Source organism: Oncorhynchus masou, chromosome 6 (genome assembly GCF_036934945.1).
Source record: "Oncorhynchus masou masou isolate Uvic2021 chromosome 6, UVic_Omas_1.1, whole genome shotgun sequence".
In the NCBI taxonomy this organism is placed as follows: domain Eukaryota; kingdom Metazoa; phylum Chordata; class Actinopteri; order Salmoniformes; family Salmonidae; genus Oncorhynchus; species Oncorhynchus masou.
In genome coordinates, this window is record NC_088217.1 from 61,542,082 (window position 1) to 61,567,578 (window position 25,497).

Here is a 25,497-nt window from a genome sequence, read left to right on the forward strand (position 1 = left end):
TAACGTATTCAGACCCCTTCACCTTTTCCACATTTTGTTACGTTACAGCCTTATTCTAAAATTGAAGATTTTTCCCCCCATCAAATCTACACACGAAACCACATAATGACAAACCAAAAACAAGTTTAGACATTTTTGCACATTTATTTACTTAAGTATTCAAACCCTTCACAATGAGACTCGAAATGGAGCGCAGATGCATCTTGATTTCACAAATCATCCCTGAGATGTTTCTACAACTTGGAGTCCACCTGTGGTAAATTCAATTGATTGGACATGACTTGGAAAGGCACACACCTGTCTATATAAGGTCACACAGGTAGCAGTGGATGTCAGAGCAAAAAACAATTAATGAGATCAATGAAATTATCTTTTGAGCTCTGAGACAGGATTACATCGAGGCATAGATGTGGGGAAGGGTACCAAAACATTTCTGCGGCATTGAAGGTCCAAGAACACAGTGGCCTCCATCATTCTTAAATGGAAGAAGTTTGGAACCACCAAGACTCTTCCAAGAGCTGGCCGCCCAGCAGAACTGAGCAATCGGTGGAGAAGGGCCTTCATCAGGGAAGGGAGCAAGAACCCGATGGTCACTCTGACAGAGCTACAGATTTCCTCTGTGGAGATGGGAGAACCTTCCGGAAGGACAACCATCCCTGCAGCACTCCACCGATCAGGTCTTTATGGAAGAGTGGGCAGACGGAATCCACTCCACAGTAAAAGGCACATGACAGCCTGTTTGGAGGTTGCCAAAAGGCATTCCGGCCAAAGAGTTCAATTTTGGTTTCATCAGACCAGAGAATCTTGGTTCTCATGGTCAGAGTCTTTAGGTGCCTTTTGGCAAACTCTAAGCGGGCTGTAATGTGCCTTTTACTGAGGAGTGGCTTCCATCTGGCCACTCTACCACAAAGGCCTGATTGGTGGAGTGCTGCAGAGATGGTTGTCCTTCTGGAAGGTTCTCCCATTCCCACAGAGGAACTTTAGAGCTCTCTCAGAGTGACCATCGGGTTCTTGGTCACCTCCCTGACAAAGGCCATTCTCCCCCGATTGTGCAGTTTGGCTGGGTAGCCAGCTCCAGGAAGAGTCTTCCAAACTTCTTCCATTAAAAAATGATGGTGGCCACTGTGTTCTTGGGGACCAATGCTGCAGACATTTTTTGGTACCATTCCCCAGATCTGTGCCTCGACACAATCCTGACTCGGAGCTCTAAGGACAATTTATTCGACTTCGTTGCTTGGTGTTTGCCCTGACATGCATTGTCAACTGTGGGAACTTATATAGACAGGTGTAATCATACACAATATGATTTCATGTGGCACAAACAAAAACACAAATTCTCAGTCAAAAATATAAGTCAGAATACAGCCATTCTATTCTCTCATTTGATTTCAGGTTCTCTGAATGTTCTTCCACACAGAGAGCAGTGGTAGGACTTTTACCGTGTTTATCCTCTTATGCTCTTTCAGGCAACTTGACCAGGTGAAACCCTTTCCAGACTGGGAGCAGTGGAAAGGTTTTTCTCCTCTTATTCCTCTCAAGAGCTTTAAGGTGTGAAAATCTATTTTTACACTGGGAGCAGAAAATGCTTTTCTCCTGTGTGTATTCTCTCATGCCATTTCGGGTTAGTTAACATGGTAAAACTCTTTCCACACTGGGAACATCGGTAAGGCTTTTCTCCTGTGTGTATCCTCTCATGAGCTTTCAGGTCCCCTATCGGAGTAAAACTCATTCCACAGTGGGAACAGTGATAAGGCTTTTCTCCTGTGTGTATTCTCTCATGCCTTTTCAGGTTAGCTAACACGGCAAAACTCTTTCCACACTGGGAACATTGGTAAGGCTTTTCTCCTGTGTGTAGTCTCGCATGCTTTTTTAGGTTTCCTATCCGAGGAAAACTCTTTCCACACTGGGAACATTGGAATGGCTTTTCTCCTTTGTGTATTCTCTCATGTTCTTTTAATTGCCCTATCTTACTAAAACTCTTTCTACACTGGGAACTTTGGAAAGGCTTTTCTCCTGTGATTCCTCTGAGCTTTTAGATCCCCATCCTGATTAAATCACTGTTCCCAATGTGGCATGAGTTAAGGCTTTTCTCCTGTGTGTATTCTCTCGTGCCTTTTCAGGTTAGCTAACACAGCAAAACTCTTTCCACGCTGCGAGCATTGGAAAGGCTTTTCTCCAGTGTGTGTCCTCTCATGCAGTTTTAGGTTCCCTAACCAGCAAAAACTATTTTCAGTGGGAGCAGTGGTGTTCTCTCGCTGGTTTGGGTGTCTCTGGGTCTGGTTCCCCTGGAAGACTCTTACCGCTGTCAGAGTGAGAGTCTGGTTTCTCTCCTTGCAAATACACAGAGTATTTTGTTAAACAGAGACCTATAAATGAAACCTGCACATGATAAAACTGTCTTCCTATGAGGTTTAATCTAGACTTGATCCCTCAATAAAAGAGGAGAACTGGTCATTACAGAGTGGCTGTAGTGCTTTGTAGGCTGGGTAAATCCATTTGAATTCAATACATTTTTCAGGCATCCCTTTTGATTGGGGCGGCAGGGTAGCCTAGTGGTTAGAGCTTTGGACTTGTAGCTGGAAGGTTGCAAGTTCAAACCCCCGAGCTGACAAGGTACAAATCTGTCGTTCTGCCCCTGAACTGGCAGTTAACCCACTGTTCCTAGGCCGTCATTGAAAATAAGAATTTGTTCTTTACTGACTTGCCTAGTAAAATAAAGGTAAAACAAAAAAAGCTTTCCTTACATGTTTGACTATGGAAGAAGTGGTAAGAAATTGACTTCATGTAACTGAATGTAAAAACATTCATGAGATATACAGTACCAGTTTGGACACATCGAGTCATTGAAGGGTTCTTCTTTATTTTTTACGATATTCTACATTGTAGAATAATAGTGAAGACATGAAAACTATGAAATAACACATATGGAATCATGTAGTAACCAAAAAAGTGGTAAACAATTCAAAATATATTTTAGATTTTTCAAAGCAGCCACCCTTTGCCTTGATGACAGCTTTGCACATTCTTGGCATTCTCTCAACCAGCTTCACCTGGAATGCATTTCCAACAGTCTTGAAGGAGTTCCCACATATGCTGAGCACTTGTTGGCTGCTTTTCCTTCACTTTGCGGTCCAATTAATCCCAAACCATCTCAATTGGGTTGAGGTCAGGTGATTGTGAAGGCCAGGTCATCTGATACAGTACTCCGTCACTCTCCTTTTTGGTTAAATAGCACGTACACATCCTGGAGGTGTGGGGTCATTGTACTGCTGAGAAACAAATTATATTCCCACTAAGCGAAAACCAGATGGGATGGCGCATCGCTTCAAAATGCTGTGGTAGCCAGACAGGTTTTTGCCTTTCCAAATCATATCTTATCAATTGAATATCCCACAGGTGGACTCCTATCAAGTTGCAGAAACATCTCAATGATGATCAATGGAAACAGTAAGCACCAGAGGTCAATTTCGAGTCTCATATTCATTCAAACCGTTTGATAGATTATATATATATATATATAGATATATATATCAAAAAAAATAAAAGGGAACACTTAAACAACACAATATAACTCCAAGTCAATCACACTTCTGTGAAATCAAACTGCCCACTTAGGAAGCAACACTGATTGACAATAAATTTCACATGCTGTTGTGCAAATGGAATAGACAACAAGTGGAAATTATAGGCAATTAGCGAGACACCCCCAATAAAGGAGTGGTTCTGCAGGTGATGACCACAGACCACTTCTCAGTTCCTATGCTTCATGGCTGATGTTTTGGTCACTTTTGAATGCTGGCGGTGCTTTCACTCTAGTGGTAGCATGAGACGGAGTCTACAACCCACACAAGTGGCCCAGGTAGTGCAGCTCATCCAGGATGGCACATCAATGCGATGTGGCAAGAAGGTTTGCTGTGTTGTGATGCCATTTCCGGTCACAACTTGCAGACTTGTTTACGTGTTGCTGTGCATTTTGTTGCCAACCTATTTTGTTACCTGTACTCATAATATACAGGAGTAAGATTGCCTTACGGCTAGGATAACTGTGCTACAAGCCCAGCTTCAGACGCAATCGTTAGGCAAGGGTAATTTCAGTGTAGGAAAGGATGAAACAGTGGCTGTGCCACCAGTGAGTACAGATAGTAACGTTAGTATAAATCCCCTCGCACGGTCCCTGCAGCCGGACAACTTTTTCACGGTTTCTGGAAGGAAATGCTGTAGGAATGCTCACCCTGTGTCGCTCATTCAGCTGACAGAAACTTTCAACCGGTTTTCCCCATTAAGCAGCAAGTCAGAGTCAGAGGCCGAGCCTTCTCTTGTCTCTACTCCTCCCGTTACTGGGGTCTGAGATGCCGAAGCTTCCCACCATTAGCTCTGGAAAATTGAAAACTCTAGTCATTGGCGACTCCATTACCTGCAGTATTAGACTTAAAACGAATCATCCAGCGATCATACACTGTTTACCAGGGGGCAGGGCTACCGACATTAAGGCTAATCTGAAGATGGTGCTGGCTAAAGCTAAAACTGGCGAGTGTAGAGAGTATAGAGATATTGTTATCCACGTCGGCACCAACGATGTTAGGATGAAACAGTCAGAGATCACCAAGCGCAACATAGCTTCAGCGTGTAAATCAGCTAGAAAGATGTGTCGGCATCGAGTAATTGTCTCTGGCCCCCTCCCAGTTAGGGGGAGTGATGAGCTCTACAGCAGAGTCTCACAACTCAATCGCTGGTAGAAAACTGTTTTTTGCCCCTCCCAAAAGATAGAATTTGTAGATAATTGGCCCTCTTTCTGGGACTCACCCACAAACAGGACCAAGCCTGACCTGCTGAGGAGTGACAAACTCCATCCTACCTGGAGGGGTGCTCTCATCTTATCTACCAACATAGACAGGGCTCTAACTCCTCTAGCTCCACAATGAAATAGGGTGCAGAGCCAGCCTGCCAGCATAGTGGAGTCTGCCACTAGCACAGTCAGTGTAGTCAGCTCAGCTATCCCCATTGAGACCGTGTCTGTGCCTCGACCTAGGTTGGGCAAAACTAAACATGGCGGTGTTCGCCTTAGCAATCTTACTAGGATAAAGACCTCCTCCATTCCTGTAATTATTGAAAGAGATCATGATACCTCACATCTCAAAATAGGGCTACTTAATGTTAGATCCCTTACTTCAAAGGCAAATATAGTCAATGAACTAATCACTGATCATAATCTTGATGTGATTGGCCTGACTGAAACATGGCTTAAGTCTGATGAATTTACTGTGTTAAATGAGGCCTCACCTCCTGGCTACACTAGTGACCATATCCCCCGTGCATCCGGCAAAGGCGGAGGTGTTGCTAACATTTACGATAGCAAATTTCAATTTACAAAAAGAAAATGACGTTTTTGTCTTTTGAGCTTCGAGTCATGAAATCTATGCAGCCTACTCAATCACTTTTTATAGCTACTGTTTACAGGCCTCCTGAGCCATATACAGCGTTCCTCATTGAGTTCCCTGAATTCCTATCGGACCTTGTTGTCATAGCAGATAATATTCTAATCTTTGGTGACTTTAATATTCACATGGAAAAGTCCACAGACCCACTCCAAAAGGCTTTCGGAGCCATCATCGACTCAGTGGGTTTTGTCCAACATGTCTCTGGACCCACTCACTGTCACAGTCATACTTTGGACCTAGTTTTGTCCCATGGAATAAATGTTGTGGATCTTAATGTTTTTCCTCATAATCCTAGACTATCGGACCACCATTTTATTACATTTGCAATTGCAACAAATAATCTGCTCAGACCCCAACCAAGGAACATCAAAACTCGTGCTATAAATTCACAGACAACACAAAGATTCCTTGATGTCCTTCCAGATTCCCTCTGTCTACCCATGGACACCAGAGGACAAAAATCAGTTAACCACCTAACTGAGGAACTCAATTTAACCTTGCGCAATACCCTAGATGCAGTTGCACCCCTAAAAGCATTTCTCATAAGAAACTAGCTCCCTGGTACACAGAAAATACCCAAGCTCTGAAGCAAGCTTCCAGAAAATTGAAACGGAAATGGCGCCACACCAAACTGGAAGTCTTCCAACTAGCTTGGAAAGACAGTACCGTGCAGTACCGAAGAGCCCCTACTGCTGCTCGATCATCCTATTTTTTCAACTTAATTGAGGAAAATAAGAACAAGCCGAAATTCCTTTTTGATACTGTCGCAAAGCTAACTAAAAAGCAGCATTCCCAAAGAGAGGATGGCTTTCACTTCAGCAGTAATAAATTCATGAAATTCTTTGAGGAAAAGATCATGATTATTAGAAAGCAAATTACGGACTCCTCTTTAAATCTGCGTATTCCTTCAAAGCTCAGTTGTCCTGAGTCTGCACAACTCTGCCAGGACCTAGGATCAAGAGAGACACTCAAGTGTTTTAGTACTATATCTCTTGACAGAATGATGAAAATAATCATGGCCTCTAAACCTTCAAGCTGCATACTGGACCCTATTCCAACTAAACTACTGAAAGAGCTGCTTCCTGTGCTTGGCCCTCCTATGTTGAACATAATAAACGGATCTCTATTCACCGGATGTGTACCAAACTCACTAAAAATGGCAGTAATAAAGCCTTTCTTGAAAAAGCAAAACCTTGACCTAGAAAATATAAAAAACGATCGGCCTATATCGTATCTTCCATTCCTCTCAAAAATTTTAGAAAGGCTGTTGCGCAGCAACTCACTGCCTTCCTGAAGACAAACAATGTATACAAAATGCTTCAGTCTGGTTTTAGACCCAATCATAGCACTGAGACTGCACTTGTGAAGGTGGTAAATTACCTTTTAATGGCATCAGACAGAGGCTCTGCATCTGTCCTCGTGCTCCTAGACCTTAATGATGCTTTTGATACCATCGTTCACCACATTCTTTTGGAGACCCTGATCTCTCTTTTGAAGAACATATCAAGACCATTTCAAGGGCAGCTTTTTTCCATCTACGTAACATTGCAAAAATCAGAAACTTTCTGTCCAAAAATTATGCAGAAAAATGTATCCATGCTTTTGTCACTTCTAGGTTAGACTACTGCAATGCTCTACTTTCATGCTACCCGGATAAAGCACTAAATCAACTTCAGTTAGTGCTAAATACGGCTGCTAGAATCCTGACTAGAACCAAAAAAAATTGATCATATTACTCCAGTGCTAGCCTCCCTACACTGGCTTCCTGTCAAGGCAAGGGCTGATTTCAGTTTTACTGCTAACCTACAAAGCATTACATGGGCTTGCCCCTACCCATCTCTCTGATTTGGTCCTGCCGTACATACCTACACGTACGCTATGGTCACAAGACGCAGGCCTCCTAATTGTCCCTAGAATTTCTAAGCAAACAGCTGGAGGCAGGGCTTTCTCCTATAGAGCTCCATTGTTATGGACCGGTCTGCCTACCCATGTAAGAGACGCAAACTCTGTCTCAACCTTTAAGTCTTTACTGAAGACTCATCTCTTCAGTAGGTCATATGATTGAGTGTCGTCTAGCCCAGGAGTGGGAAGGTGAACGGAAAGGCTCTGGAGCAACGAACCGCCCTTGCTGTCTCTGCCTGGCCGGTTCCCCTCTTTCCACTGGGATTCTCTGCCTCTAACCCTATTACAGGGGCTGAGTCACTGGCTTACTGGGGCTCTTTCATACCGTCCCTGGGAGGGGTGCATCACCTGAGTGGGTGGAGTCACTGATGTGATCTTCCTGTCTGGTTTGTGCCGTGGCGGAGATCTTTGTGGGCTATACTCAGACTTGTCTCAGGATGGTAAATTGGTGGTTGAAGATATCCCTCTAGTGGTGTGGGGGCTGTGCTTTGGCAAAGTGGGTGGGGTTATATCCTTCCTGTTTGGCCTTGTCCTGGGGGTGTCCTTGGATGGGGCCACAGTGTCTCCTGACCCCTACTGTCTCAGCCTCCAGTATTTATGCTGCAGTAGTTCATGTGTCGGGGGGCTAGGGTCAGTTTGTTATATCTGGAGTACTTCTCCTGGCCTACTCGGTGTCCTGTGTGAATTTAAGTGTGCTCTCTCTAATTCTCTCTTTCTTTCTCTCTCTCGGAGGACCTGAGTCCTAGGACCATGCCTCAGGACTACCTGACATGATGACATGACTCCTTGCTGTCCCCAGTCCACCTGGCCGTGCTGCTGCTCCAGTTTCAAATGTTCTGCCTTATTGTTATTGGACCATGCTGGTCATTTATGAACATTTGAACATCTTGGCCATGTTCTGTTATAATCTCCACCCAGCACAGCCAGAAGAGGACTGGCCACCCCACATAGCCTAGTTCCTCTCTAGGTTTCTTACTAGGTTTTGGCCTTTCTAGGGAGTTTTTCCTAGCCAGCGTGCTTCTACACCTGCATTGCTTGCTGTTTGGGGTTTTAGGCTGCGTTTCTGTACAGCACTTTGAGATATCAGCTGATGTACGAAGGGCTATATAAATCAATTAGATTTGATTTTGATTTGATCTGTGTCTGTCAGCGTAGTGTCCAGAGCATGGAGGCGCTATCAGGAGACGTGGAGGAGGCCGTATGAGAGCAACAAACCAGCAGCAGGACCGCTACCTCCGCCTTTGTGCAAGGAGGAGCACTGCCAGAGCACTGCAAAATTACCTCCAGCAGGCCACAAATGTGCATGTGTCTGCTCAAACGGTCAGAAACAGACTCCATGAGGGTGGTATGAGGGCCCGACGTCCACAGGTGGTGGTTGTGCTTACAGCCCAACACCGAGCAGGACGTTTGGCATTTGCCAGAGATTGGCAAATTTGCCACTGGCGCCCAGTGCTCTTCACAGATGAAAGCAGGTTCACACTGAGCACGTGACAGACGTGACAGAGTCTGGAGACGCCGTGGAGAACGTTCTGCTGCCTGCAACATCCTCCAGCATGACCGGTTTGGTGGTGGGTCAGTCATGGTGCGGGGTGGCATTTCTTTGGGGTGCCGCACAGCCCTCCATGTGCTCGCCAGAGGTAGCCTGACTGCCATTAGGTACCGAGATGAGATCCTCAGAACCTTTGTGAGACCATATGCTGGTGCGGTTGGCCCTGGGTTCCTCCTAATGCAAGACAATGCTAGACCTCATGTGGCTGGAGTGTGTCAGCAGTTCCTGCAAGAGGAAGGCATTGATGTTATGGACTGGCCCGCCCGTTCCACAGACCTGAATCCAATTGAGCACATCTGGGACATCATGTCTCGCTCCATCCACCAACGATGCACCACAGACTGTCCAGAAGTTGGCCGATGCTTTAGTCCAGGTCTGGGAGGAGATCCCTCAGGAGACCATCCGCCACCTCATCAGGAGCATGCCCAGGTGTTGTCAGGAGGTCATACAGGCACATGGAGGCCACACAGACTACTGAGCCTCATTTTGACTTGTTTTAAGGACATTACATCAAAGTTGGATCAGCCTGTAGTGTGGTTTTCCACTTTAATTTTGAGTGTGACTCCAAATCCAGACTTCCATGGGTTGATAAATTTGATTTTCATTGATAATTTGTGTGATTTTGTTGTCAGCACATTCAACTATGTAAAGAAAAAGTATTTAATAAGAATATTTCATTCAGATCTAGGATGTGTTATTTTAGTGTTCCCTTTATTTTTTTAAGCAGTATGTATATACATGTATTTACGCGGACACACACACACACATCAGATATAGGACAGACACTTCAGAACAAACTTATTTTAGATGTTTTGGGTTACTGTTGTTCCATGTTGTGAATGTTATGCAATGCATTAGTATATGGGTTATAGCAGTACGGCCAAACAATGTTTAACTTCCATTGGTCTTACAATTCCAAATTAAATAGAACAATGATCTTTGGTATAACCTTAAAACATGTTTCATTCCGTTGTCGTTGGAGTGAGGCCTAGCCTACTGGTGATTCATATTGGGAAATTATTTGGCTGGAGGGAAGGTTGTGCCAAATCCTGTCATTTGTAAGGAACCCAGAATTGAGGAACCAGATGGGTTATCAGAAAAGAACCCTAAAGTGATCCCAGCATGTGCCGTTACACGTGCTCTGTCTAAGAAATTCGCCGGGAGCAAGTCTAGTGTTGAGGATGTCAGCGATCCCACCATGGTTGATCTGTCGGAGACATTTGTGAGTGATCCTGATTTCGGTAAACCTCCTGAGTTGACCTCTCCTTTGAAAACCCCAAAGGTGAGAGTTTGTAGAACCTCTGAATGAAGAGAGGATCCCTACAGTTGACACTTGGATGTCTCGGAAGCAGCACATTGCTGAACAGAGTAAAAATGTTTCTAGGAAGCAGCTGACAGCTGAACAGAGTTGAGATGTTTCTAGGAAGCAGCTGATAGCTGAACAGAGTAAAGATGTTTCCCTCTCCCCTCTTTTTGCTGAGGTGTATCCAGAGGAGTTTAATTAAGTTTTTGTTGGTAATTTTGACAGGAGATGGATTCTAACGAAGACATAGCAGTCTAACGAGGATATGGCGTTCTAACGAGGACATGGTGTTCTCACGCCACTTCTGGACAAGACGATTGGCCCAGTTAATCTCAAATTGTTGTTCTAGTTGCGCTTCGACAAGAGAAACTGAGATTGTCTCACAATGGTAGTATGGCAGGTCATCTTGGTGTCAACAAGACGTCTGAAACAGGATGTTGTGGCTCATTGTAAATCCTGTGGCATTTGCCAGTGGACAGGTAAACCAAACCAAGCTGTACCGGTTGCACCTTTGCAGCCTATTCCTGCTTTTGACAAACATTCCAGCAGGGTTCTGGTGGACTGTGTTGGTCCTTTGCCCAAAGCCAAGAGTGGTAAGTGTGATAGACTATAATGCAGACATGATATGTTATGTGTATGTATAACTGGTTGAGTGTACTCTTCTGGTTGAGAAACATTTTGGCTTTTTTGCCGGGGAACGTCACAATGGATGTAAAAATAAAAAACATTTCTACGCAGCAGGCCAAGTAGTTCTATGCTCAGGTGGGCGCTCCCTCAACATTATCAGGATAGAGAAACCAGACATGCTCATTGCTCACATGGAGCACTTCAAACAAAATGAGAAAGGTAAAGCACCATATTCTACCCACCACCTGTATGCTCTCGTTGGCTGGCCCTCACTACATATTCGTCATCAAACCCACTGGCTCCAGGTCATCCTTAAGTCTTTGCAAGGTAAAGCCCTGCCTTATCTCAGCTCACTGGTCACCATAGCAACACCCACTCGTAGCACGCGCTCCATATATATATTTCACTGATCACCCCCAAAGCCAATTCCTACTTTGGCCGCCTTTCCTTCCAGTTCTCTGCTACCAATGACTGGAACAAATTGCAAAAATCCCTGAAGCTGGAGTCTTATATATCCCCCTCTAACTTTAAGCATCAGCTGTCAGAGCAGCTTACCGATCACTGTACCTGTACACAGCCAATCTGTAAATAGCACACCCAACTACCTCATCCCCATAGTGATATTTATCCTCTTGCACCTCAGTAGCTCTACTTGTACATCATCATCTCCACATCTATCACTCCAGTATTAATGCTAAATTGTCATTATTTCGCCTCTAGGGCCTATTTATTGCCTACCTCCCTACATTTGCACACACTGTACATAGATTTTTCTATTTTTTATTTTCTATTGTGTTATTGACTGTTTGTTTGTGTGTAACTCTGTTGTTGTTTTGCCGCACTGCTTTGCTTTATCTTGGCCAGGTCGCAGTTGTAAATGACAACTTGTTCTTAACTGGCCTACCTGGTTAAATAAAGGTGAAATAAATAAAGTAGTAAAAATTGACTAATTAATACATGCATTAACAGAAATTAATGTAACCAAATAACAGGAAGTAATGGTGCATTTACGACTGGTGACATTTGTAATGGGGAATTTATATGATAAACTCAATCTAAGGGCAATCAATTCACACAATGAAACAATGGAGCAAGAATTGGTGGAAGCCAGGAGGAGGACATTCTGAAGTGAGACTCACATATATCTTCACCACACAACCCTCCCCTTCTCCTTGTCTCAACATTTTAAATTATACTCAAGAGACATTATCTTCACACCTATTTGAGATGCTTTTCACTGACAGCCTCAACTCAATAATCAGCGAGGCCTATTGCCACATGCACTGCCCAAATAGGCATTAGCCTACAAGCTTGTGATTTGAAACCAAACACAGGTATTATTGTAAGGAAGCCAATGATCCCCGATTCCTCTGTGGCAACGTCATGTTCTCTCGTAAAGTATCTTACATATTTCTGTATAGATGGGAGGAGTCATATCATTGGGGACAAATTATTTACCTGTTGGACCCACCACTATGTCATTCCTCTCCTGTTCTATTAGACTCACCGCTATGTCATTTCTCTCCTGTTCTATTGGACCCACCGCTATGTCATTTCTCTCCTGTTCTATTGGACCCACCGCTATGCCATTTCTCTCCTGTTCGATTGGACCCACCGCTATGTCATGTGTCTCCTGTTCTATTGGACCCACCGCTATGCCATTTCTCTCCTGTTCGATTGGACCTACCGCTATGTCATGTCTCTCCTGTTCTATTGGACCCACCGCTATGCCATTTCTCTCCTGCTCGATTGGACCCACCGCTATGCCATTTCTCTCCTGCTCGATTGGACCCACCGCTATGCCATTTCTCTCCTGTTCTATTGGTTTTCATATCAACTATATTTCGTTGTCCAGAAGCCAAAATCCTAGTTGTTGCAGCTTTAGACTCCCCCTTTTTAAGTTTCTAACAGAGATTTTCATCTGTCAGATATCAACCTCTACCAGGTATAGAACGGTGTGTTCTAATAAAAACACTATAGGAGTTGTCTCGAGATGATTATGCATATTCATGCTATGAGTAGTAGCTTAGCATCCCTCTCCATTGAATACAGGCGGTTGACGTCAACAACCCTCAGAATATGTAAAAAATAGATTACAATAATAAGAAGTGTCCACCAATCCAAAGAAAGGGTAGCGAGAGTTAAAGAACCAGTAGTGCCGCTTGTGGACAACGACTCCCCTTATCAGGGCAGAGAGACATCTTGTCAGTATATCCATAATCTTTGGTGAAGCCAACCCAACTCTCATATGACACTATTGGGGGGCACTGTGTATAGTAAATCATCACTACACGAAAATCACTACATGCCGTGCCCCCCAGTCTGCGGTCAGCAGATAGACCCTTCTCAAATATATATGTTAAGTCACTTTTTGGAAACGGAAAGGGGTAGCTTGCTCTCTACGTTGTCTGATTCTAGACATATCAGTCATCATCCCAGGACCCTCCGTTGAAGATGTATTGACGAGCCAACCCAGAACATCCAAAGTTAAAAACAAATTTAAGGCGGTACTTACTGGTGTTACTCATATCTCCTATCTCCCCTTCATCTTTCAATGTGACAGTAATCTCTCCTTCCTTCTTCACTCCAAAAACTGCATCCTCCCCTTCCTCTTCTTTCACAGTAACATCCTCTTCTTTCACTCTGAACGCGCCTTCCTCTTCTTTCACTGAAACATCTTTCTCTTCTTCTTTCACTGTAACAGCCTCACCCTCTACTTGTTTTTTAACTGTGACATCCTCTTCTACCTTCTCCTCTTTCACGACAATGTTCAGCCCCAGAGCTTCTTTCTCCGTCCAGCAGACCGCCTCTTCTTTAGCAGGAGAAGAGAAGTTTAGGAAGCTCATGTTCGGGGATGTTAGCTAGCAAGCTAGCTATCATTAGCGACTAGACTAGTGCTAACTTAACCAGCCAGCTACTATAGCTGACTAATACAAAATAACGTAATATTAAATTAAATAGGTTAACATGTAGATACGACAGAGTTGTGTCTAAAACACGGTAGCTAATATAGACCGAAAGCGTCTAAATAGCTTGAATCTTTCGGCTATGTTGGCTAGCAAGCTGCCGAAGTGGTTGACGAGCTGTTTATGAAGAACCGTCCACTAGATCATACGTCACGCTGGCAGCATCGCCTGAAAGACTCACATTGCCGTCAGCTGACTGGAGGGGAAGCGCAGTTGAGAAAAATATTTTATTATCAGACAAAGATTATTTTAAATGGATATAATTAAATAATACTGTTATATTGAGACATACAAAGACAGGAATGTGTGCAGGAATTGATTAGTGCGAATTTTTTTTTTTTACTACAGCACATTTAAGGCAGTTTCATTCAGTCAAACGAAATCTAAATAATTAGCCAGCTACTGTCGGTCTATACTGCTCCTACATGGTGTAACAATACATCATGTAGATGTATAAAATGAACAGACTAGGTCTATACTGCTCCTACATGGTGTAACAAAAGTTTGGGGTCACTTAGAAATGTACTTGTTTTTGAAAGAAAATCCCCAGAAATTGTCCATTAAAATAACATCAAATTGATCAGAAATACAGTGTCGACATTGTTAATGTTGTAAATGACTATTGTAGCTGGAAAAGGCTGCATTTTTATGGAATATCTACATAGGTGTAGAGAGGCCCATTATCAGCAACCACTACTCCTGTGTTCCAATGGCACATTGTGTTAGCTATTCCAAGTTGATCATTTTAAAAGGCTGATTGATCAATAGTAAACCCTTTTTCAATTATGTTAGCACAGCTGAAAACTGTTGTGATGATTTAACAAAAGCTTTTGTAAACAGTGGTGTTGCATAACAATCAGGCAGTAGAACAACAATAATCATCACCCTCTTGACCAATCTTCCCTCCCCCTAACATTGGGTTTGATCCATACCCTGCCAGTGTACCAGGTGGACATTGGGTTTGATTCAGACCCTTCCAGCATGGCCAGAGATGTATTCCAAGGTCAGTAACTTATAACCACAGAACCACCCCAGACCTTTCAAGCGTGACTAAAAACAGTAAATGGCAGTAAATCTAAAGTATTAGATTTACTGCCATGGTCTAGTATGTCACCGCCTCAGAAACATTCACAATGCTGGCTGATGTACGAGTAAAACATGACATATTATTTCCTAACCATTCACAACGCTGGCTGAGGAAAGAGTAAAACATGGCATGTTATTTCCTAACCATTCACAACGCTGGCTGAGGTACGAATAAAATATTAAATATTATATCCGAATTGTAAAAAAAATCGCCACTCCTTTATCAACTAGTCTCTCACTGTTTAACCAGAATAGCATGTTCTGTCCTTCAAACTGTGAGACTGTTAGTCCATAATCATATTCAGCTAGTTCGATGTCATGTATTGTCATGTTATGTTCTCTATAATGAAACATCACAAAGTGAAATAAAGTTGATAAGATATTCTTAATAGACATTAAATAAAACATGGTTCAGAAATTATTACTTATCATGTTGCTCTAATGAAATGATCAAAATATTTCACAATCATTACCACTGCTGAAATTCCCAGAGAATAATTATAAGGATCATATTTCTCTGCATAGTCTAGTTCGATGCTGTTACGATAGTCTAGTTCCGTGCTGTTGATATAGTCTAGTTCCCTGTTGTTACTATAGTCTAGTTCCATACTGTTACTATAGTCTAGTCCATGCTGTTACGATAGTCTAGTTCCATGGTGTTACTATAGTTACTATAGTCTAGTTCCATGTTGTTACTATAGTCTAGTTCTATGTTGTTACTATAGTCTAGTACCATGATGTTACTTTAGTCTAGTTCTATGATACTATAGTCTAGTTCCATGTTACTGTAGTCTAGTTCCATGCTGTTACAATAGTCTAGTTCCATGCTGTTACTATAGTCTAGTTCCATGTTACTATAGTCTAGTTCCATGTTACTATAGTCTAGTTCCTTGTTGTTACTATAGTCTAGTTCCATGCTGTTACTATAGTCAAGTTCCATACTGTTACTGTAGTTGAGTTCCATGCTGTTACTATAGTCTAGTTCCATGCTGTTACTATAGTTACTATAGTCTAGTTCCAAGTTGTTACTATAGTCTAGTACCATGATGTTACTATAGTCTAGTTCCATGTTACTATAGTCTAGTTCCATGTTGTTACTATAGTCGAGTTCCATGCTGTTACAATAGTCTAGTTCCATGCTGTTACTATAGTCTAGTTCCATGCAGTTACTATAGTCTAGTTCCATGTTGTTACTATAATATAGTTTCATGCTGTTACTATAGTCTAGTTCCATGTTACTATAGTCTAGTTCCATGCTGTTACTATAGTCTAGTTCCATGTTACTATAGTCTAGTTCCATGCTGTTACTATAGTTTAGTTCTGTGCTGTTACTATAGTCTAGTTCCATGCTGTTACTACAGTCTAGTTCCATGCTGTTACTATAGTCTTGTTCCATGCAGTTACTATAGTCGAGTTCCATGATGTTACTATAGTCTAGTTCCACGTTGTTACAATAGTCGAGTTCCATACTGTTACTATAGTCTAGTTCTATGCTGTTACTATAGTCTATTTCGATGCTGTTACTATAGTCTAGTTCTGTGCTGTTACTATAGTCTAGTTCCTTGTTGTTACTATAGTCTAGTTCCATGCTGTTACTATAGTCAAGTTCCATACTGTTACTGTAGTTGAGTTCCATGCTGTTACGATAGTCCAGTTCCATGCTGTTACTATAGTCTAGTTCCATGCTGTTACTGTAGTTGAGTTTCATTCTGTTACTATAGTCGAGTTCCATGCTGTTACTATAGTCTAGTTCCATGCAGTTACTATAGTCCAGTAACATACTGTTACTATAGTCTAGTTCCAAGTTGTTACTATAGTCTCGTACCATGATGTTGCTATAGTCTAGTTCTACGGGACTATAGTCTAGTTCCATGTTACTATAGTCTAGTTCCATGCTGTTACTATAGTCTAGTTCCATGTTACAATAGTCTAGTTCCATGGTGTTACTATAGTCTAGTTCCATGCTGCTACAATAGTCTAGTTCCGTGCTGTTACTATAGTCTCGTTCCATGCTGTTAATATAGTCTAGTTCCATGCTGTTACTATAGTCTAGTTCCATGCTGTTACTATAGTCTAGTTCCATGTTACTATAGTCTAGTTCCATGGTGTTACTATAGTCTAGTTCCATGATGCTACAATAGTCTAGTTCCATGCTGTTACTATAGTCTAGTCCCATGTTACTATAGTCTAGTTCCATGCTGTTATTATAGTCTACTTCCATGCTGTTACTATAGTTACTATAGTCTAGTTCCATGTTGTTACTAAAGTCAAGTTCTATGTTGTTACTCTAGTCCAGTACCATGATGTTACTATAGTTTAGTTCTATGGTACTATAGTCTAGTTCCATGTTAATATAGTCGAGTTCCATGCTTTTACTATAGTCTAGTTCCATGTTACTATAGTCTAGTTCCATGCTGTTACAATAGTCTAGTTCCATGCTGTTACTATGGTCTAGTTCCATGTTACTATAGTCTAGTTCCTTGTTGTTACTATAGTCTAGTTCCATGCTGTTACTACAGTCAAGTTCCATACTGTTACTGTAGTTGAGTTCCATGCTGTTACTATAGTCTAGTTCCATGCTGTTACTGTAGTTGAGTTCCATTCTGTTACTATAGTCTAGTTCCAAGCTGTTACTATAGTTACTATAGTCTAGTTCCACGTTGTTACTATAGTCTAGTACCATGATGTTACTATAGTCTAGTTCTATGGTACTATAGTCTAGTTCCATGTTACTATAGTCTAGTTCCATGCTGTTACTATAGTCTAGTTCCATGTTACTATAGTCTCGTTCCATGTTGTTACTATAGTCGAGTTCCATGCTGTTACAATAGTCTAGTTCCATGCTGTTACTATAGTCTAGTTCCATGCAGTTACTATAGTCTAGTTCCAAGTTGTTACTATAGTCTAGTTCCATGCTGTTACTATAGTCTAGTTCCATGTTACTATAGTCTAGTTCCATGTTACTATAGTCTAGTTCCTTGTTGTTACTATAGTCTAGTTCATGCTGCTACTATAGTCAAGTTCCATACTGTTACTGTAGTTGAGTTCCATGCTGTTACTATAGTCTAGTTCCATGCTGTTACTATAGTTACTATAGTCTAGTTCCATTGTTACTATAGTCTAGTATGATGTTACTATAGTCTAGTTCCATGTTACTATAGTCTAGTTCCATGTTGTTACTATAGTCGAGTTCCATGCTGTTACAATAGTCTAGTTCCATGCTGTTACTACAGTCTAGTTCCATGCAGTTACTATAGTCTAGTTCCATGTTGTTACTATAGTATAGTTTCATGCTGTTACTATAGTCTAGTTCCATGTTACTATAGTCTAGTTCCATGCTGTTACTATAGTCTAGTTCCATGTTACTATAGTCGAGTTCCATGCTGTTACTATAGTTTAGTTCTGTGCTGTTACTATAGTCTAGTTCCATGCTGTTACTACAGTCTAGTTCCATGCTGTTACTATAGTCTTGTTCCATGCAGTTACTATAGTCGAGTTCCATACTGTTACTATAGTCTAGTTCTATGCTGTTACTATAGTCTAGTTTCATGCTGTTACTATAGTCTAGTTCTGTGCTGTTACTATAGTCTAGTTCCTTGTTGTTACTATAGTCTAGTTCCATGCTGTTACTATAGTCAAGTTCCATACTGTTACTGTAGTTGAGTTCCATGCTGTTACTATAGTCTAGTTCCATGCTGTTACTATAGTCTAGTTCCATGCTGTTACTGTAGTTGAGTTCCATTCTGTTACTATAGTCGAGTTTCCATGCTGTTACTATAGTCTAGTTCCATGCAGTTACTATAGTCCAGTAACATACTGTTACTATAGTCTAGTTCCAAGTTGTTACTATAGTCTCGTACCATGATGTTGCTATAGTCTAGTTCTACGGGACTATAGTCTAGTTCCATGTTACTATAGTCTAGTTCCATGCTGCTGTTACTATAATCTAGTTCCATGTTACAATAGTCTAGTTCCATGGTGTTACTATAGTCTAGTTCCATGCTGCTACAATAGTCTAGTTCCATGCTGTCTAGTTACTATAGTCTTGTTCCATGCTGTTACTATAGTCTAGTTCCATGTGTTACTATAGTCTAGTTCCATGATGCTACAATAGTCTAGTTCCATGCTGTTACTATAGTCTAGTCCCATGTTACTATAGTCTAGTTCCAAGCTGTTATTATAGTCTACTTCCATGCTGTTACTATAGTTACTATAGTCTAGTTCCATGTTGTTACTAAAGTCAAGTTCTATGTTGTTACTATAGTCCAGTACCATGATGTTACTATAGTTTAGTTCTATGGTACTATAGTCTAGTTCCATGTAACTATAGTCGAGTTCCATGCTTTTACTATAGTCTAGTTCCATGTTACTATAGTCTAGTTCCATGCTGTTACAATAGTCTAGTTCCATGCTGTTACTATGGTCTAGTTCCATGTTACTATAGTCTAGTTCCTTGTTGTTACTATAGTCTAGTTCCATGCTGTTACTACAGTCAAGTTCCATATTGTTACTGTAGTTGAGTTCCATGCTGTTACTATAGTCTAGTTCCATGCTGTTACTGTAGTTGAGTTCCATTCTGTTACTATAGTCTAGTTCAAAGCTGTTACTATAGTTACTATAGTCTAGTTCCACGTTGTTACTATAGTCTAGTACCATGATGTTACTATAGTCTAGTTCTATGGTACTATAGTCTAGTTCCATGTTACTATAGTCTAGTTCCATGCTGTTACTATAGTCTAGTTCCATGTTACTATAGTCTCGTTCCATGTTGTTACTATAGTCGAGTTCCATGCTGTTACAATAGTCTAGTTCCATGCTGTTACTATAGTCTAGTTCCATGCAGTTACTATAGTCTAGTTCCATGTTGTTACTATAGTATAGTTTCATGCTGTTACTATAGTCTAGTTCCATGCTGTTACTATAGTCCAGTTACATACTGTTACTATAGTTTAGTTCCATGCTGTTACAAAAGTCTAGTTCCATGCTGTTACGATAGTCTAGTTCCATGGTATTACTATAGTTACTATAGTCTAGTTCCATGTTGTTACTATAGTCTAGTTCTATGTTGTTACTATAGTCTAGTACCATGATGTTACTTTAGTCTAGTTCTATGATACTATAGTCTAGTTCCATGTTACTGTAGTCTAGTTCCATGCTGTTACAATAGTCTAGTTCCATGCTGTTACTATAGTCTAGTTCCATGTTACTATAGTCTAGTTCCTTGTTGTTACTATAGTCTAGTTCCTTGCTGTTACTATAGTCAAGTTCCATACTGTTACTGTAGTTGAGTTCCATGCTGTTACTATAGTCTAGTTCCATGCTGTTACTGTAGTTGAGTTCCATTCTGTTACTATAGTCTAGTTCCATGCTGTTACTATAGTTACTATAGTCTAGTTCCAAGTTGTTACTATAGTCTAGTACCATGATGTTACTATAGTCTAGTTCCATGTTACTATAGTCTAGTTCCATGTTGTTACTATAGTCGAGTTCCATGCTGTTACAATAGTCTAGTTCCATGCTGTTACTACAGTCTAGTTCCATGCAGTTACTATAGTCTAGTTCCATGTTGTTACTATAGTATAGTTTCATGCTGTTACTATAGTCTAGTTCCATGTTACTATAGTCTAGTTCCATGCTGTTACTATAGTCTAGTTCCATGTTACTATAGTCTAGTTCCATGCTGTTACTATAGTTTAGTCTAGTTCCATGCTGTTACTATAGTCTTGTTCCATGCAGTTACTATAGTCGAGTTCCATGCTGTTACTATAGTCTAGTTCCACGTTGTTACAATAGTCGAGTTCCATACTGTTACTATAGTCTAGTTCCAAGTTGTTACTATAGTCTCGTACCATGATGTTGCTATAGTCTAGTTCTACGGGACTATAGTCTAGTTCCATGTTACTATAGTCTAGTTCCATGCTGTTACTATAGTCTAGTTCCATGTTACAATAGTCTAGTTCCATGGTGTTACTATAGTCTAGTTCCATGCTGCTACAATAGTCTAGTTCCGTGCTGTTACTATAGTCTCGTTCCATGCTGTTACTATAGTCTAGTTCCATGCTGTTACTATAGTCTAGTTCCATGCTGTTACTATAGTCTAGTTCCATGTTACTATAGTCTAGTTCCATGGTGTTACTATAGTCTAGTTCCATGATGCTACAATAGTCTAGTTCCATGCTGTTACTATAGTCTAGTCCCATGTTATTATAGTCTACTTCCATGCTGTTACTATAGTTACTATAGTCTAGTTCCATGTTGTTACTAAAGTCAAGTTCTATGTTGTTACTATAGTCCAGTACCATGATGTTACTATAGTTTAGTTCTATGGTACTATAGTCTAGTTCCATGTTACTATAGTCGAGTTCCATGCTTTTACTATAGTCTAGTTCCATGTTACTATAGTCTAGTTCCATGCTGTTACAATAGTCTAGTTCCATGCTGTTACTATAGTCTAGTTCCATGTTACTATAGTCTAGTTCCTTGTTGTTACTATAGTCTAGTTCCATGCTGTTACTACAGTCAAGTTCCATACTGTTACTGTAGTTGAGTTCCATGCTGTTACTATAGTCTAGTTCCATGCTGTTACTGTAGTTGAGTTCCATTCTGTTACTATAGTCTAGTTCCAAGCTGTTACTATAGTTACTATAGTCTAGTTCCACGTTGTTACTATAGTCTAGTACCATGATGTTACTATAGTCTAGTTCTATGGTACTATAGTCTATGTTACTTCCATGTGTTACTATAGTTCCATGTTACTATAGTCTCGTTCCATGTTGTTACTATAGTCGAGTTCCATGCTGTTACAATAGTCTAGTTCCATGCTGTTACTATAGTCTAGTTCCATGCAGTTACTATAGTCTAGTTCCATGTTGTTACTATAGTATAGTTTCATGCTGTTACTATAGTCTAGTTCCATGCTGTTACTATAGTCCAGTTACATACTGTTACTATAGTTTAGTTCCATGCTGTTACAATAGTCTAGTTCCATGCTGTTACAATAGTCTAGATCCATGCTGTTAATATAGTTTAGTTCTGTGCTGTTACTATAGTCAAGTTCCATGCTGTTACTACAGTCTAGTTCCATGCTGTTACTATAGTCTTGTTCCATGCTGTTACTATAGTCTAGTTCCATGATGTTACTATAGTCTAGTTCCATGTTGTTACAATAGTCTAGTTCCATAATGTTACTATAGTCTAGTTCTATGCTGTTACTATAGTCTATTTCGATGCTGTTACTATAGTCTACTTCTGTGCTGTTACTATAGTCTAGTTCCTTGTTGTTACTATAGTCTAGTTCCATGCTGTTACTATAGTCAAGTTCCATAATGTTACTGTAGTTGAGTTCCATGCTGTCACGATAGTCCAGTTCAATGCTGTTACTATAGCCTAGTTCCATGCAGTTACTATAGTCTAGTTCCATGTTGTTACTATAGTATAGTTTCATGCTGTTACTATAGTCTAGTTCCATGCTGTTACTATAGTCTAGTTCCATGCTGTTACTATAGTCCAGGTTACAAAAGTCTAGTGCTGTTACTATAGTCTAGTTCCATGGTTTTACTATAGTTACTATAGTCTAGTTCCATGTTGTTACTATAGTCTAGTTCTATGTTGTTACTATAGTCTAGTACCATGATGTTACTTTAGTCTAGTTCTATGGTACTATAGTCTAGTTCCATGCTGTTGCTATAGTCTAGTTCCATGTTACTATAGTCTAGTTCCATGCTGTTACTATAGTCTAGTTCCATGCTGTTACTATAGTCTAGTTCCATGCTTTACTATAGTCTTGTTCCATGCTGTTACTATAGTCTAGTTCCTTGCTGTTACTATAGTCCAGTTCCATGCTGTTACTATAGTCAAGTTCCATGTTGTTACTATAGTCTAGTTCCATGCTGTTACTGTAGTTGAGTTCATGCTGTTACTATAGACTAGTTCCATGCTGTTACTATAGTCTTGTTCCATGCTGTTACTATAGTCATGTTCCAAGCTGTTACTATAGTCTAGTTCCATGCTGTTACTAAAGTCTAGTTCCATGCTGTTGTTATAGTCTAGTTCCATGCTTTTACTAAAAGTCTAGTTCCATGCTGTTACTATAGTCTAGTTCCATGCTGTTACTACAGTATAGTTCCATGCTGTTACTATAGTCTAGTTCCATGCTGTTACTATAGTCTAGTTCCATTCATCTGATTTTGTCTATTCCATGCTGTTACTATAGTCTAGTTCCATGCATGCTGTTACTATAGTCTAGTTCCATGCTGTTACTATAGTCTAGTTCCATGTTACTATAGTCTAGTTCCATGCTGTTACTATAGTCTAGTTCCATGTCATCTACTTTAGTCTAGTTCCATGCTGTTACTATAGTCTAGTTCCATGTTACTATAGTCTAATTCCATGTTACTATGGTTACTATCGGCAAGGTACATGTGACTATAGTCTAGTTCCATGCTGTTACTATAGTCTAGTTCCATGATGTTACTATAGTCTAGTTCCATGCTGTTACTATAGTCTAGTTCCATGTTGTTACTATAGTCTAGTTCCATGCTGTTACTATAGTCTAGTTCCATGCTGTTACTATAGTCTAGTTCCATGTGTTACTATAGTCTAGTTCCATGCTGTTACTATAGTTAGTTCCATGCTGTTACTATAGTCTAGTTCCATGCTGTTACTATAGTCTAGTTCCATGATGTCACTATAGTCTAGTTCCATGCTGTTACTATAGTCTCGTTCCATGTTACTATAGTCTAGTTCCATGTTGTTACTATAGTCTAGTTCCATGCTGTTACTATAGTGTAGTTCCAGACTGTTACTATAGTCTAGTTCCATGCTGTTACAATAGTCCAGTTCCAGTTATGGATCCTACAGTAGTCTATGTTGTTGTTAGTGAAGTTATGGGTCCTACAATAGGTATATGTTGTTTTTGAAGTTATGGGAACTACAATAGGTTTATGTTGTTGTTATAGTTACTATAGTTCTAGTTCCATGTTAGTTACTAATGGGTCCGACAATAGACTATGTGTTTTGGTGACCCTACAGCAGGTCCATGTTATTGTAAGCTGTAGTTTCCGGGCCTACAGTAGGTCTATGTTATTATAGTGAGGTTATGTGTCCCTTACTAGGGTGGTCTATGTTCCATGTTATATTATGGGTCTATATGTTGTTGTTAGGTGAATATGTCTAGTAGGTCTATGTTGTTTTAGGTGAAGTTATGGGTCTAGTAGGTATATGTTTTTAGGTGAAGTTATGGGTCCTACAGGAGGTCTATATTATTGTTGAAGTTGTGATTCCCAAATTAAGTAGGTCTATGTTGTTGTTTGGTGATATTATGGGTCTTACAGTAGGTCTATGTTGTTGTTAGGTGAATTTATGGGTCTAGGTTTGTGTTGTTGTTAGGTGAATTTATAGGTCCAACAGTAGGTTTGTGGTGTTGTTTGGTGAAGTTATGGGTCTTGTACGTTCTTGTAAGGTGAATTTATGGGTCCAACAGTAGGTCTATGTTGTTGTTTGGTGATATTATGGGTCCTACAGTAGGTCTATCTTGTTCTTAGTTATGGGTCCTACAGTAGGTCTATGTTAGGTGAAGTTATTGGTCCTATGTTGTTAGGTGAGGTTGTGTGTCCTACAGTAGGTCTATGTTATTGTAAGGTGAAGTTGTGAGTCCCTTATTTGTTGTTTAGAGATATTAACAGTAGGTGTGTGTTATTGTTAGGTGAATTTATGTGTCCGACAGTAGGTGTATGTTGTTGTTCGGTGAAGTAATGGGTCCATAGGTATATGTTATTGTAAGGTGAAGTTATGAGCCCCTTACTAGTTAGGTCTATGTTGTTGTTTGGTGATACTATGTGGTCTACTTTTGGTGTATGTTGTTGTTAGGTGAAGTTATGGGTCCTACAGTAGGTCTATGTTGTTTTTAGATGAAGTTATGGGTCCTACAGGAGGTCTATGTTACTGTTAGGTGAAGTTATGGGTCCTACAGTAGTTTTATGGTGTTGTTTGGACAAAATTGTTCTAAATGTCTATATTTATATATAAGTTATCGGTCCCTTACTAGGTCTTCTTTATTGTTTGGTGAAGTTATGGATCCTAGAGTAGGTCAATGATCTTGTTAGGTGAAGTTATGGGTCCCTTACTAGGTCTTCGTTCTTGTTTGGTGAAGATATGGGTACTACAGTAGAAGAATCATGTTGCTTGGTGAAGTTATGGGTCCTACAGTAGGTCTATGTCATTTTTAGGTGAAGTTATGGGTCTTACAGTAGTTCTATGTTATTGTTATGTGAAGTTATGTGTCCTACAGTAGGTCTATGTTGTTGTTATTTGAAGTTATGGGTCCTACAGTAGGTTTATGTCGTTGTTTGGTGAAGTAATGGGTCCCTTACTAGGTCTTCGTTCTTGTTTGGTTAAGTTATGGGTCCTACAGTAGGAGAATGTTGTTGCTAGGTGAAGTTATGGGTCCTACAGTAAGTCTAGGTTATTGTTATGTGAAGTTGTGAGTCCTTTCTAGGAAGGTCTATGTTATTGTTTGGTGATATTATGGGGTCTACTTTTGGTGTATGTTGTTGTTAGGTGAAGTTATGGGTCCGACAGAAGGTCTATGTTATTTTTAGGTGAAGTTATGGGTCTTACAGTAACTCT

The 25,497-nt window shown here is 40.5% G+C and overlaps 1 protein-coding gene and 1 pseudogene across 1 annotated transcript in view; both read right to left on the reverse strand.

Moving 5' to 3' along the window:
- Positions 1–13,912, reverse strand: part of LOC135542378 (zinc finger protein 883-like) — a 30,661-nt gene extending 16,749 nt beyond the window's left edge. The window contains exon 1 of the mRNA XM_064969304.1: positions 13,335–13,912. Coding sequence (XP_064825376.1) covers positions 13,335–13,665 — 331 coding nt within the window. The 5' untranslated portion in view covers positions 13,666–13,912. The remainder of the gene's footprint in view (positions 1–13,334) is intronic.
- Positions 1,565–4,873, reverse strand: LOC135541055 (gastrula zinc finger protein XlCGF49.1-like; annotated as a pseudogene).
- Positions 13,913–25,497: the final 11,585 nt, after the last annotated feature.